Source organism: Lethenteron reissneri, chromosome 14 (genome assembly GCF_015708825.2).
Source record: "Lethenteron reissneri isolate LAM-NWPU_2019-01 chromosome 14, ASM1570882v1, whole genome shotgun sequence".
In the NCBI taxonomy this organism is placed as follows: Eukaryota; Metazoa; Chordata; class Hyperoartia; order Petromyzontiformes; family Petromyzontidae; genus Lethenteron; species Lethenteron reissneri.
Window position 1 is genome coordinate 7,749,842 of NC_083792.1, and position 14,349 is coordinate 7,764,190.

The 14,349-nt window shown below is 43.6% G+C and overlaps 1 protein-coding gene across 1 annotated transcript; it reads right to left on the minus strand.

The window, feature by feature from the left end:
* Window positions 1-1,052: 1,052 nt before the first annotated feature.
* Window positions 1,053-14,137, minus strand: LOC133342352 (uncharacterized). The gene is made up of 12 exons (XM_061551459.1): window positions 13,675-14,137; window positions 10,895-11,075; window positions 9,838-9,993; window positions 9,585-9,721; window positions 9,216-9,370; window positions 8,827-9,015; window positions 8,124-8,213; window positions 6,813-6,902; window positions 5,407-5,529; window positions 3,991-4,122; window positions 3,479-3,595; window positions 1,053-2,487 (listed from the first exon to the last, which is right to left on the minus strand). Exons 1-12 carry the CDS (start codon window positions 13,688-13,690, stop codon window positions 2,359-2,361), a joined length of 1,515 nt encoding a protein of 504 aa, XP_061407443.1. The 5' UTR covers window positions 13,691-14,137; the 3' UTR covers window positions 1,053-2,358.
* Between the last annotated feature and the right edge of the window lie 212 nt (window positions 14,138-14,349).

Sequence of the window (14,349 nt, forward strand, 5' to 3'; positions counted from 1 at the left end):
TATTGGAATCAGTATAACAATGAGAAACCAATTATGCAAATTGTGGGCGACAGTTGTGTTCCAATTAAGTCGTGGAATAATGGGATCTAATTTAATTGTAAATGTATTATGATTGCATCACATGATGGTAAACGTGGGTGGGTAATCACTACGACCCGAGTAGCTTAATGAGCAAGGAAAATTTGCTTGTCCAGCATAAATAAAAAAGATGCACGTCGGATCCGTACACACACGTGCATGCTCAATGGCTTGTGCAGTTAACCACCTACAGCGGACACATGAGCCGAGAGATAAACGATCAGGAAATCCATGATCTTTCAAGAACAAAGATCCCCCGTATAGCCTTAACAGACTGTTGGGTAAAGTGCTGTCGGCTAGCCCCTATGAAGGCCGGCACGGTAAACGAGGGGGGTAGGTGGCAAGCACCACGCCCGACCACCTTTGTCTCCCCAGGGGCTATGATTTACACACCGCACCAGGTACTCATTTGAGGCCGAGTCAACCGAGGGGAAGCCCAGTACCGGTTCAGATACTGTAATTAATAACCATTGGTGCTGGCCATGTGCGGGTATCGGACTCGGGTCGAGCAGCACGCTAACCGCTTCCCTATATATACAAAACAAAGATCCTCCGTATATAGAGTCCGTCCATAAATGACGTCACGCGATTTTTGACCCCCCCCCCTCCGTCGTCACAAAAAGTCAGACCCCCCCTCAAATATGACGTAACAAAGCTCTGCCACCCCCCCCCCCCAAAAAAAACCACATGCTTCAAAATCGCTTTAAACTATTGTGACTGGAGTGCGTATTTAATGTGGCGCTGCACTCTGATGTTGTAGGAGAAAACATTTATTAAAAGGTCTATTTAATTAAGTAGAACGTGTTGTTTATATTTATTTAAAGTTGCGCATTTTGATGTGACGTCACATTTCTCCCCCCCCGTCACACATCGTCACAAATGTCTGAACTCCCCCCCCCCCCCCAGGGACGTGACGTCATTTATGGACGGCCCCATACACACATATACTTATACTGTACATGCACACATGCACGTTAACACTGCAATATGTTCGTTTTATTTTTAAACCGACTTGATTCAACCGAAACGTGGTTAGGGGGAAAAACATGAGGAACACACGGAGCCCAGCATGCAACCAACCAACCGCATGTAACACATTAGCCACGTGTTACACTTTTAAGATCCCTGATCAAGCGTTTATAGCATCTTGCACAAGCCGCATTGACGGATTAGAATACGTTTTAAGGCTAAACGACTGAAAATGGCACGGACATCATTCCAGGAAGCTAGCCTTGCGTCATGGCCATTACGTCCCAGGAGCTAAATGTCAACGTGGAGGTCTGCTGGCCATGACAGGGGTGAAAAGTTGAGTCGTTTCGCTATGAAAATTTACTGGCGAAACGTCGTACTCATTTGTAAATGTTGTGGATGTGCTCTCCAACTCACCAGTGCGCTGTACTAGTAACGAATTGGCACGTTGTTCACGTGACAAGCCTTACCTAATTCGCTGTCGGGTGGTGGCGGGTTTAACGACACATTTATATTTAAGCGATCTAATCCAAAAAGCCTATATTATGGATATTGGTTGCGAAAGTCTCCTGCATGTTAAACTCGCAACTCCTCCTCTGTTCAAGAAGCGCAGACTCCAGTGAAGTGGCTTTACTGTATGGTCCACAGATTGGGTTGCATGACCACAATTCCACAGTAGCTGGTGTCTTTCGCAAGCAACTAATTTATAGGTTTGCATAAACAGGAATAAGATGTAATAAAATAACTTTGACATTTAAAGCACTGTATCATAAGTCCTTTAAAAGGTGCACAGGTCACCTTACTGTTATGATTATGATAATAGTAATTCTGATTGTATTGAAAAAGCAAATATTGCTTTTTAAACAATGGAAATGTTAATACATCAATAGGTAAAAGATACAATTATTTTTAAAGAAACTAAACATTTTCATGGTGTGCCACATTTTATCCAAAATACTAAATTAAATATTGCACCTGGACAGGTCTTCAACCAGCAATGAAATTACTTTCAATCCGTTTGTATTTTATAACACTGGGTATAAAGTAAAATTAGTACCAAAGGAATCAAAACCGTCCTGTTCAAATTAACGCTACGATATCCACTCTTGGGATGTACGGGTTCATTAAACGAATTAACTCTATACTCTGCAGTCACGAAAGCTTCAAATCAAGATTGAATTAACTCTACTTAGAAATGCAAAGCGGATGCAAAACAACAAGCCTAGTTTTCTTTTGCGAACGCTGCACACATCAATATTCAACGAGAGGGAGTGCACGTGTGTGCTCCTGCAAAAAGGCACTTTTTTATATTCAATAGCAGGCGGGGTCGGTGGCCTTCTCGGCATAGAACAGGCCCCACTTTTGGTCGCCCAGCTCACACCGGTAGAGTTTCTCCTGCCAGCCCTTGACGATGTAGTCGTAGTCATCTTGTGAGAATTCCTGCGGTGAAACCCAAGGGAGAGAGCGCATTTAGTTCGTTCTCTCGTCCATCTTTGCAAATAAAAGCCCTCAAAGGGAATAGCAGTACCTTGAGCCTGAGCACAAGAGGCAAATATTACATATTAAGTTGGCAAATATTAAGCGATTCCAATAATATGCATTGTGATAATATACTTAGAAAGATAAGGTTACTGTAGAATTGACTCTTATTGCCTATATAAAGATGTTGGTATTATTGCTCAAGGATTGCCATCTGAGGCGCTAACGACAAATAAAATATTTAGTCTTTCGCCCATGGATCAATATGACAATTCACCCCACCCCAGGGATTCTATGAAAAGTCACGATTCAACGTCACAATTTGATTCGAGAATTGTTTCTTAAAAAAAAAATTTCATTCCACCATTTAATTTACAATATCCAGATTTTTTTGTCTGGATGGGTACAGATGTTCTTGCTTCGACACAATAAAAGTTCCTCATGGAAATTCTATGATGTATGACATGATGCGATAGCACTTTTGGAATTAAAAAAAAGTATATGTAAAAAAAAATCGAATTATTAATTGTATATAGCGCCGTTCATGCATATTGCATCTCACATTCGCTGAGGAACCACAGACACGAGCTGGAAAGCTGGCAGGCAGTGATCCGGCGACAACAATTGCTCTGCAGCTCTCTAAATATATGAAGATGTTTTCAGTCAATTAGTGTGTATTATACATGTGCGAGGGGGCAACGCTCTATCCCATACAGAAGGGACAGATGATACCAGTCCACACTTTGCTGTACTGCATTCTGCTGGCGAGCCAGGGTAGGGAGGTGCCGTACCCTGGCTTGCCAACCCTCGCTGCTGCCTCCACAGTGCTGAACTACAGGCAGCCACCTGCATAGCCACCACCACCACTGGGGAATAAGTCAACTGGGGGGGGGGGGGGGGGGGGGGAAGTAAACATGTTTAAACTCTGTGCCCAGACACACGTGGCTTGTACCTTCACAAACTCGTCCTTGACGAGCTCTGTGCGAGCCACCTCTTCTTTGGCCACCTCTACGAAGTGGTTTGTTCTGTCCTCCGCCTTCACACGCACAAACCCTGCCGCCTCCAGGAACTAGAAGAGCACAACCAAACACAGGAATACAGCTCGCCTCATCAATCGTTTTGATATATTTTGTTATCTCTATGTCCTAGTGCCATGAACAAATGATATTGAAATTATGTTGCACATCATCACAATCTGAACAATCCAAGTGTGGTCTTCGGGGCCAGGCAGTGTGCTCATCACATCTCCGTAAGCTTTCACAACACAAAACTGCATCTTCAGTTAAATTACTGTAGACGCCTGCAGTGGTGTGTGGCAAGAGAAGAAATACTCAAGACGTGGCCTAACCTAGAAGACCAGGCTTAGACGACGAGTGGCGGTGCGGAAATCTACGTGCCGTTTGAATGGTGCACAAAAACAAAGTACATCCGTGCAAAAATGAAACGTGTTGGTGGATACCCCACCTTGCCATACTGAGAGACTTCGTACAAAATGTATCCACGGTCCTTCACGTAAGCCTCAAACAAACCAGACCAAGGCTTGGCACCGCAGCAGTAGTCGGTTATGAGCAACTTGCCTCCAGGCTTCAACCAGGCCTGCATGCGACAAAAAAACACCGCGGATATAAACAGTATGGGAATCTTAACTATAATAGAAAAAAATTCAGATGAGCAACTGTATACGTCACCCAGGCACAGCTGTGGCAGCTCGTTGAGTGTATCATGAATATGGAATGGACACACCGAGTGGCTCAGCGGTCGTGCGAGCGGTCCGCTATTGTAGTTTCGAGTTCAAATGCTGGTTGTGGCCATGCGTTCACTCGGCACATCATCCCTCCGGTATAATTCGAGGAGCACTTTGATGTTGTCTTATGGATGTCAAGAGTGGTTGTTCTGTGGACTCACTCCCACCACAGCAAATTGGAATTTCCACCACTGGCTTAGGGCTGTAAACAGAACAGCGGCGCCTCAATGCTCATTTCAGCGGAGAAACACTTTGTAAAGGACACGGCCTCACGTTCTCCAGAATCACAGGGCACACGCAATTCAAATGACAAAGCAGTTAATTTATCGATGAGTAAGTTGGCACAGCAGTCCAACCAGTGATGGTTCTACTGGCTTAATTTGATAGGAACATTCCTCGGAAAAATATTTCTTGGAGCTGCTCTTTACACACCCTCTGTTGATCTTTCAAGGTAGTGTATTTCCTCCGCTGAAGCCTTACCTAAAACCTTTGTGACTTGATTGTTTGATGTTACTACCGAGCAAGTGTTTGCAGTTCTACTGTACTGCACAGCTCTCCCGAAGTGTTTTCGGTTGTACCGCGTGTCATCCGGCATTATGTCTGACGTTTCGTTCCACGTAATGGAGGCTTTGTCAGAAACTAAATTTTGTTTGAAAGAACGATACGTGGTACAACCCGAAAACACATAGGATGGCTCGAGGTTGATATTGTACACAACTCTCATTTTTATCCTCCAGCAATTTTTTTTTTACTATTTTTATTTTCTACCAGATAAGGCCCACTGAGAAACATAGCTTTTTTTCAGAAGCGACCTGGCTATCACAAATGATCGCTCAACTAAGTAGCTTATCATCATGTGGAAATTTATAGCAGCCAAATACTCCAAAACGGATGCTGATTCAAAATGTTAGGGAAAAACCAGAGGACCTGGACAAAAATCCATGCGACCACAGGAAGAGACAGAGAGACATGCAAACTCCAAAGATATAGGCGCCAGGGTCTGGATCAAACCCATGACCTCCTGTATACCAGGCAAGGTAGTTAACATCTGGCCACCGTGGCGCCCACAGCGGCGAGCTATTCGGTCTGACAACACAACTGTGTGCTCTTTTACTGTGGCAGGCCACCTCGCTTACATAAAAACTCTTGAAGAGCCCCACTTTGTCGGCGATGTGGAGGATGGTGTCTCGGCTATAAACCACGTCGAACGAATTTTCTGGAAACACGCGCTTGGTGGCGTCGCTGATCTCAAACTGCACCTGCGCGAGAAGGCAAAGGTTTCAAACTTTTGAGGACAAATTAGTCACAAATATCAGTGCTTTGCGGGGGTGAGCCTGGCGAGTGCTTGTATAGGTGAACACTGCACGCAGCTGGCTGCTGTGACAGGGATTGCAGGGCTATGTGTTGCTTGTGCACTGCGGCAAAATCCATTGTTGTATTCTACTTCTATGGTCACACGTTTATGCTCGCTGTGTCAATTACTCTCAAATCACCCTGCGACCTGCAGTGTGGGATGCATGAGGTATCTACAATATACCCTTTGTGCCTGGGGTGAGTTTTGGATTTAGATATTTCGGACATTGAAGGTCAACTTCAGATCAGTTACACATTTTCGTATCATTTACATCCCAGACTGTGATGAACCGTCTTCTTGTTAACAGCAGCGGTGTCACCCGATGCCATGCGACACCACTTTTGGGGGTGGAGAGAGGAGGGGTGGGGCAGCGTGGAAGTGGCATCATATTAGTGACATCACTTCCAGTTTTCAGATCAGTTCTAACCAAAGTGTTTCCAGATCACCTGAAATTTCGTATCCAGGCCTGATAAAAAATATATTGGATTAATGCGAACAATCGGGAGAACCGCCCAACTGCGCACAAATCGATTGATCGGAATCGACGATGACCATGGCCTCCGAACAGACGAGCGGCTTCGGGAGACGGAGGGGGTGGCGCTGCGTACGCCACGTTCAGTTCCAAGCTGGAGGGGGTTTCAGAGAATTTGTCGTACGACCGGGTGACGCCACAAAGGGCATGGATGGAGACCATATCTGTATGTATGTATGATGCACTTTTTTGAGCACTGTACGTAGCCAACCGTGCTAATCGAAGGTGCGGGGGAAGGACAACTAAAAACGTGGCTGGGATGGCAGAGCCGTTTACGTAGTACTGCGTACTATGTAAAACAACGTGTGATATTGTTGTTGGTGCTGTTGATACATTATTGCTGTTGATGCTGTTATGAACAATTATCTTATTGTCGTTAATGATTTTGTCATTATTGTTGATGTTATTGTTGCTGCTACATCAAATCATTGTTGTTATATTGTTGTTCGCGTGGTTGATATGTCATTCTTATTGTTGTTGATTAAAAGTCGGCCGTGAGTCTGTTGGGAAACTAAATGCAAGAAAACCACTGCTTGCAATTCCCTTAAGTTATATCCCCACGCAAACGTGCGGGCAGTGCTTGTAAATCATTGAGGAAAATATGCCGCAGGCCGAACTGCCGTGTAAGTCGTAAGCTTGTTGTTCGCGACGCGTACCAATGGGGCGTCTTCTTCCACAGCTCTCTCCATGGCTATCGCCACCATGTTGGATGACAAATCAACGCCAAGCACTTCCACTCCGTATATCTAGCGACGGACACAACAAAGTTGAAACGTAAAGCTGTTAGGCCACAGCTCAAAAAACCTATTAAGAATATTTTTTTCAGATGAAAAAAAATATTCCAATTGTACTATTGATATCGTGCCATCAAACGGGGAGAAATCGCCACTCGGAACTCTCAAAGTGAGCGATGCATCGTCGTCAGCGAATGGCTCTGGGGATGATCTCACAGAGCTCTCATCATCACCGACATTTATTTCGTATGCCATGCCTCCCATGCGGGACATCTCGTGGGACCAAAATACAGGGGTATGTAGAAGTGATTTCAGACGAAATACTATTTTTAAAATACAGTAAAGCCGGTTAAGACAGCGAATTAAGATGCACCATAAACAATTTGAACAATTGGATGCAACTGGAAGTATCTAATGCAACGTTCTTGAGTAAATGTCATGGACAGAGCCAAGTAGAAAGCCATGATCGAGTACAGACAGTATACACGAGAAATAAACATGATTTAAAAACTAAATTGTACTATGGAAAACACTCTCTTTTGTTAACTTGATTTGAATAATTCATACTTGAGAAGTCACTTAAAAAAAACTCGCAAACTGCTTATTGCATATAAAAGCCGTAATGTATAATTTTTAAAGTTGGATATATAAGGCTAGGTTTATTGAGTAACCAGTGTGTCACCGCTATACTTTAGAACCTGATTTAATAACATGTGGCTGGTGGATTTGAACCAAGCATCTCAGTAGGTGCCACCTCAGAATGTGAGTTGGTATTATCCCCCACTGAGCCAGCTACCTGGGCCATCTCACTCAGAAATCACACAGGGCAATTCTGAAGCTCAGCTGGCAGAGGAATCCCATCATTTAAAAGCATTCATGATGATCTGTACCTTTTGGACAAACTGATATTTTATTAAATTGGCAGCGATACTCGCACAGAACGGAACTCTCTTATTCATGTGATGGGTTCTTTGGCGAATTAACTTCGAGCAGATGCTGTGCTTCGGTAATTTCCTACAGGAATTACTGTGCAAGAATTAAACTAATTAACTTCAAGCAAACTGCTTCAGTGGGGAATAAATGCTCCAACACCACAGCACCATGCAATATTAAACAGAAAAATTACAACAAACACAATTGTATACTTTTCAAGCGTATTTTGTGCACGTTGCATAATATTAAGCATGCACAACAGATATTTACAATGACAATCGCAAAATAAATGTTATGCACCTTAGACATTAAGAAGTCACCCCCTCCAATGCCACAGCCAACGTCCAGGACCTTCTGTCCTTGTCGCAGTCCCAGCATGGCCAAAAACTCCTGAGAAAAAGCAAACAGTGTCACACTCCGATAAAACAACAAAATCTCACTCTCAAAATACTTAAGGATGCTTGTTCTTTGTGTCTTTTATTCAGGAATTATCTCACTTCAAGATCTTTCACATATGCAATGCAATATATACAATAATACACCCACTATTGCTGGACGATTCATGTGGCAATCACTATGCCTCTGTGGGTGGTTCTCAAGTCAATGTTTCATTCACTTGAATGTGGTTCTAACAGGCAGTCTATCACAGAAGAAATCGTCCAAATGAATCGCATTCGTTTGAATGGTGACACAGGAATCGTCATTTAAATGAGATTCAATCACCATTCAGAATCCTCGTTCATTTAACACGTGATTCCTGGATCTCCATTCTAATGAATGTGGACTCTCAGAGAGATAAAGCCCAGTGCATTTCAATGACAATTCCACTTGGCTGTGTCCCGGGCTCGCCAAAGAGTTTGAGAAGATTCCATACTGACACGACTTCACAGTCAGGGCACTCCGTCCTTATGTCCTCATTTATAGTGTTTTAATCTTAGGGACGTGACCTCACTGGAGCACTATAACGGAATTCTTGAACGTAAGTTGACGGTCCTCAACGCACCTCGGTGGTCTGGCGGCCACCTGTGCTGACAAAGCCGTGGCCAAAGATTTTCTCGTAGCGAAGAATGGAACGGGACGAGTACTGCTGCGTGTCCAGAAACTGCTGAAAGGTGGCGAATCCGTAGTTGGCAGCCTGGTCCCGCTGGACCTTCTGCATTAGCCAGCACATCTGGTTCTTGTTGTTCTTGAACTGTAAAAACACAAAACAGCAGCAGCATTTCACGCGATGATTCCATGACAGGCCAAGGTGACCCGGGTTGCAATTGCAATGGGAAAGATGCATATTACTTGGGGATATGCAAATAGGTGCCATTTTGTTCGTTAACATGCACCCGACAGCCACAAATCAATTGCTCGTTTTAAGAATGACGTTTAAGTTCGAGCATTTACCTTGATGTACGTCTGGACCGACTTGGACATTACAATCTCAAAGCCTACACTCTTGTCCTCCTTGTTAGGCACAGGCAGGCTACCCAGCTGCAACAGGTGGTTGTACGCAGCCGGTTTACGATACTTGGTTGGGTTAAAGTTTAGATGACCATCGCCTGCAAAAGTTTTGCAACACAGTCTCAACATACAGCAGCTTCACAAACACAAATTCTTATTTTTAAAAGTTAAAAGGTACAGCCCTGAAATTGCTTGCTCATGCCACTGCTTGTCACAAATTTAACTGTTATGCACTGCCAAAGCACTTTACTTGGTAGATTTTTGTTTGCAAGGGATGTCGTGAAATGGAATATTGTGGAAAAAGGGACAAACCAGACTGGGTGAAGCAAGACTCGCGGAAGAAGAGATGGCAGCCAGGTCGCAGCCACGTAAGCATCTTTCTGGCGAGTACCAGGATCTCTTCATCCGTTAAGTACATAAACAACCAGTTCGAGAAGATGACGTCGAAGCTGTAAAAACGAAGTGGTAAAGCGCCCGACTCGATTGGCACGGCTGTGTACAAAATGGTCACGAACGTGGTTTCAACACATCGTAAAGTTATCTAAATGACATCGGAAGCCTCTACCTGTTGGCTGGAAAATCCAGCTGAGTGACGTCAGCCTTTAGGAAGGTCAGGTTTTCACGATGACCGTTGTCTTCCTTGTTCTTCGCAATGAAGGTCTCCATGAAATCCACTGCAGTCACGTGGTTAGCAATCTTGGCTAGGTGTCCAGTAAAACGTCTGCCAAAGCAAAATACATGACCTTTATATAGAAGAAAAAAATGTTACAAATATAATTTGCAAAATGTAGCAAGTCTTAAAGGTGCACTCTGATTTAATGTACAATAATGGCAAGGTTAAATATTCGCGATTAAATTATGTAGGCCTCCTCTATTTTGTGCATTGATGTTTTGTTAACAGATAAACAATTTCAGAGCTGAGAGTTCTCATTCCATTTTTTGTTCAAATAATTATCTTATCCACAAAGTTATCCACGGTTAATATAATACATTTTCTTTGTGACTCCTCTTTTGAAAAATATTAATTAGATTTGTCAGGTGATTCTTTAGTGGCAAAAAAAATGGCATGAGAATATTAAATATATGGATGTCTTCTAGAAAACTCCTCTCATCTATATTTACGAGAGTTTTCACAAATGAATTCAGGGACACAGATATAAGGAGTGCTGGATATTTGAGATCATAAGTTTGTGATAATCAGAGTTTCACTGTAGTTAACGTAAAAGCGGCTTGGCCCATATTACACACCATATTGCTAGCATGTGTGCCGTGAATATATATTTTTAAATCCTTTATATTAAGTTCGCTTGCTTGCTTACGACCGTGCAAATCTTTCGGTCGTTTTTTAACCCACTTCCCGTGATCCAATCGAGCTGACATTTTGCACACAGACTCGTTGTGCGAGACAATTAATGTTCGTGAAAAAAAAATTCAAAATTTTACACTGTTTAAGGAAAACAAACAATTGTTTAATACTGCAGACAATTATCTGACCCATAGGTGGCAGCCATCTCAAGCCAGAGGACGAGAGGACTCTAGCCGCCACGCAAATAAAGGATTTAGAGTGAAAAACTTTGTTTTTACGGGTTATACTTATTTACATTCTCAGAGTCAACACTGACCCAATGCCAGCTCCCAGTTCCAGGATGTCGGTTCCATCCAGGTTTGGCAACAGCGAGAGGATTTCCGGCTTCTCCTCCTCAGCCAGAGTAGAGGCCTTTGAATCCAGCATCATCTGCTCCAGTGTAGCCTCTTGCGAGTGCTCCTTCCAGAACCTTGTCATTTCCTCCCGGGAGGTACATTCTTCGTTCGCCAAGCACACAAGAGTCAACAGCGGAGTCAACGCGCGCTCAGAATATTTTCACTGCCCATTCGCAGACAGCCAATTCAATTCAAGTTCATTTATTAGGTATAGCCCTGTGAGCCATTCGGCTCTTGAAGCGGGTGCAACCGCAACAAAAAAAAACAAAAACATGAACAAAAAACATCTTAAAGTGAATATGTGACTAAGTGCAAACAGAAATCCAAGAAAAGACAGCAAAACATTGCAGAAAAAAATCACCGTACACCAACGCTGTGTGCAAAAATCCCAGTGGGATGCAATTCAAGGCACCGCAGTAGCTTGTTGTAGCAGGGATACCCATGGGGCATGTTATTTAGGCATGTTGCAAAACATTATTCTTAATATTTTAAATTTTCTAAACACTTCCTCGAAACTTGACTACAAGTGTAATCTCCAAATGATTTAAAAGTATTTTTCCACCTCAACTACACTTATATCAGTAGATTACTGGGGGAGTTTTTTTTACAGCAATTGGCAACTGTTCGGTTTACAGTACAGTGTTTATATAACATAGTAGCCATGAACTGTAAGTTATTAAATGGCTGGAACTGCTTGAGGGCAAAAGTAATTCAGTTTAAAAACCCTCACCAAACCTGACTACAATGAACCAAACTTTCCACGTTTATGGATGTTATAACCTTCATTTTATGCGTGGTAGTTAGGGAAAAAACCCCGCAATTATTTTGCACTAGTATGGAATGTCGGCAAATTGATTCCACTCCAATGCTTTATCAAACACTGTCGTGTAGAAGCATCCTGTACCAAATTTACATAATGAAGAATGTTTGGCAAGTAGCCTCTGCATAATGCACTGTATAACCTGATTAACCGACTTGCCTAATGACACAATGAGCACACGACTTAAGAGTTTTCTACTTTTCAGTTTTCACACTTCACACAGTAAGATTTATTTTGTTACAGTAGGACTCTTTTTTTCCAAGAGGGTTCTACTACACTGGTTTAAAAAATAGAAATTATGTTTTCAGCCAATTTATGATGTGTTTATTATACAAGCGGGATGAAACCAGAGGACCCAGAGAAAACGCTCTATCCCCGTACTGATGGAAACACGTGGCGATTAGTCCACTTGCTGTACTGCCGCCTTCCCCATGGTGAGCCAGGGTATGGAAACCTCAACGTCCACCGGGAAGGGAGTTGTACAACATTTGTGTGATCCACTAACCCTGGACTCCACAAGGAGGTCACCAGACGCAAGAGGAAAGTTTAAAAGCTGGCAGCAAAACATGGCATGAAATTATGACCGTCCCAATATGGTTTAGGTCAGAGGAGATTCGTCAACCTGAGGCTCTTTAATGAGTTGCTTCGTGATGGTTATTCACACATGCATTGAAATATTAGGGTTTTTTTTTTAAACCGGATTTGAACAAAAGTGTCTCTCCTTATTTGGGTTGCCGAACCCTGGTTGTGTTCAACGGGGCTGCAAGTACTGTATTCCACAGCAAACTGGGAGGTTAAGCAGGTTCAACAGCGTCACAGTAACACACAGACAGCTGAAACACCTCATATATCCGTATTCACCGTGACATATTCTAGCCACCTGCTACAAACGTGGACACTTTTCTTCGTCAGCTATTCTTGACAATGTCCTGCTCACTGACACGTGAGCTCACACCAGCCAGGGCGAGGGAATTATTCCGACTCCACACCAGAATATAAACTATGAAGACTCGCATGTTACACAAGGGGTCAAGGTGGGATATACTGTAGCTCAATTTGGGGATGATTACAACGAGACGTAATTGGTTGCAATTGTCTGCACGTGGCATGACACAACGCGCAACATGACCGAGGGATGGCATCATCTCGTGTGCAGGACACGTGGGGGATGGGTGCATCTCGCAAGGCCACGAAGGAAGCCTTCATCCGACAGTGAAGATGATGACGAACGTGCATTTTATATTACGGCCTAGATAACAGCACGGCTTGTTTGGATTAATAATTTACGTCGTCAAATTAAACACGTTCCAATGTCCAATTACTGTACGAGTGGGTGCGTGATCGTCGCCACTGATAAATAAAACCAACCTGGGCCTGCGGATATATGTAACACGCGATGACAATTCGCATTAGCAACCAACACCTCTGTGGACAAAGAGTCAAAGACTACCGAGTTACAAATGACCGGTGACATTCGATTCCGACGGCAAACGCTGCGTCGTGGAAGTGGCGAATCTGCACGCAGTCCAGACGAGATTGACCCCCCCACCAATTTAAATGTCAAAAATTATCCAGCGGTCAAACATTAAAAAAAGCCACACAAATCATTAACATCGTGGTACGAAATTGCAAATGATGTCCGGTTAATACAATTACCACCCAACGTGTAAGGTTATAAAACCGAAATACCTCCTAAGTGAATTCACAAGCCATGCATGTTACATTACAAAAAATATATAACTTCAACCGGGCGATGAAAAATAACAACTCACTCCTACATCGTGAAAAGCATTTCCACGGGCTTCACTCGAACGAATCGGTATCACCTCTAGGTCAGCTCCGGCGCAAATCTAAATGGTATCACCACACACACACACCTACCTTGAGCGGTTGCCATGTGGGCTTGGTTGAGTACAGTACTCAAAAAAAAGTGCCGAGCTAACGGGGCGCTCCGTATTTATTGCACGTAAAAGACCTTGTACTATAATAACGACGACGACGACGAGAGACAGCTCTTGTTATTGCAGCAGTAGCAGCAGCAAGAAGAACATTAAGAAAATATAGAATTAATGTTTAAAGAGAGGAGAGCAGCGCCAATACTGCGTGGATCGCAGCTCGAGTGCGTGAAAACGAGCGGCTGCTTCTGTTGTGAACTCTGCCCCTGGGCAGCATCCAGCCGCGAATTAAATCTCAATTGTCTCCTCCTCCACCAACCAAACTATATCAACGTTGCACAAGACACTGTGGGGCCCAGTGTTTAACCAACCCACGTGGCTGTCTCTGGTGGTGGTGGGTGGCCAGACACTTTTGTGTAACGATTGCGTGAGCCGGATGGATTTAGCCACGGCCGTCCCACGTTGCCACGCACGATTTGAGACCCGCTGCTGTTGAGGGCCCTCTTCTGTTGGCGGATGAAGCCACGCCAGGTGGACATGTTAGTATGGGATTGCTGTGTAGCATTATCCCAACTTCTCTCTCTTTTTTTTTAAATCCTTTATATTAAGTTCGCTTGCTTGCTTGCGTGCTTGCTTGCTTGCGTGCTTGCTTGCTTAGGAC

Excerpts from the sequence above, each read along its gene's own strand:
- LOC133342352 (XM_061551459.1), bottom strand. Across the intron at positions 9,722-9,837 it reads CTGGATTTTCCAGCCAACAG|CTTCGACGTCATCTTCTCGA; the intron begins GTAGAGGCTTCC and ends TCGTTTTTACAG. Across the intron at positions 2,488-3,478 it reads TCAAGGACGAGTTTGTGAAG|GAATTCTCACAAGATGACTA; the intron begins GTACAAGCCACG and ends GTTTCACCGCAG.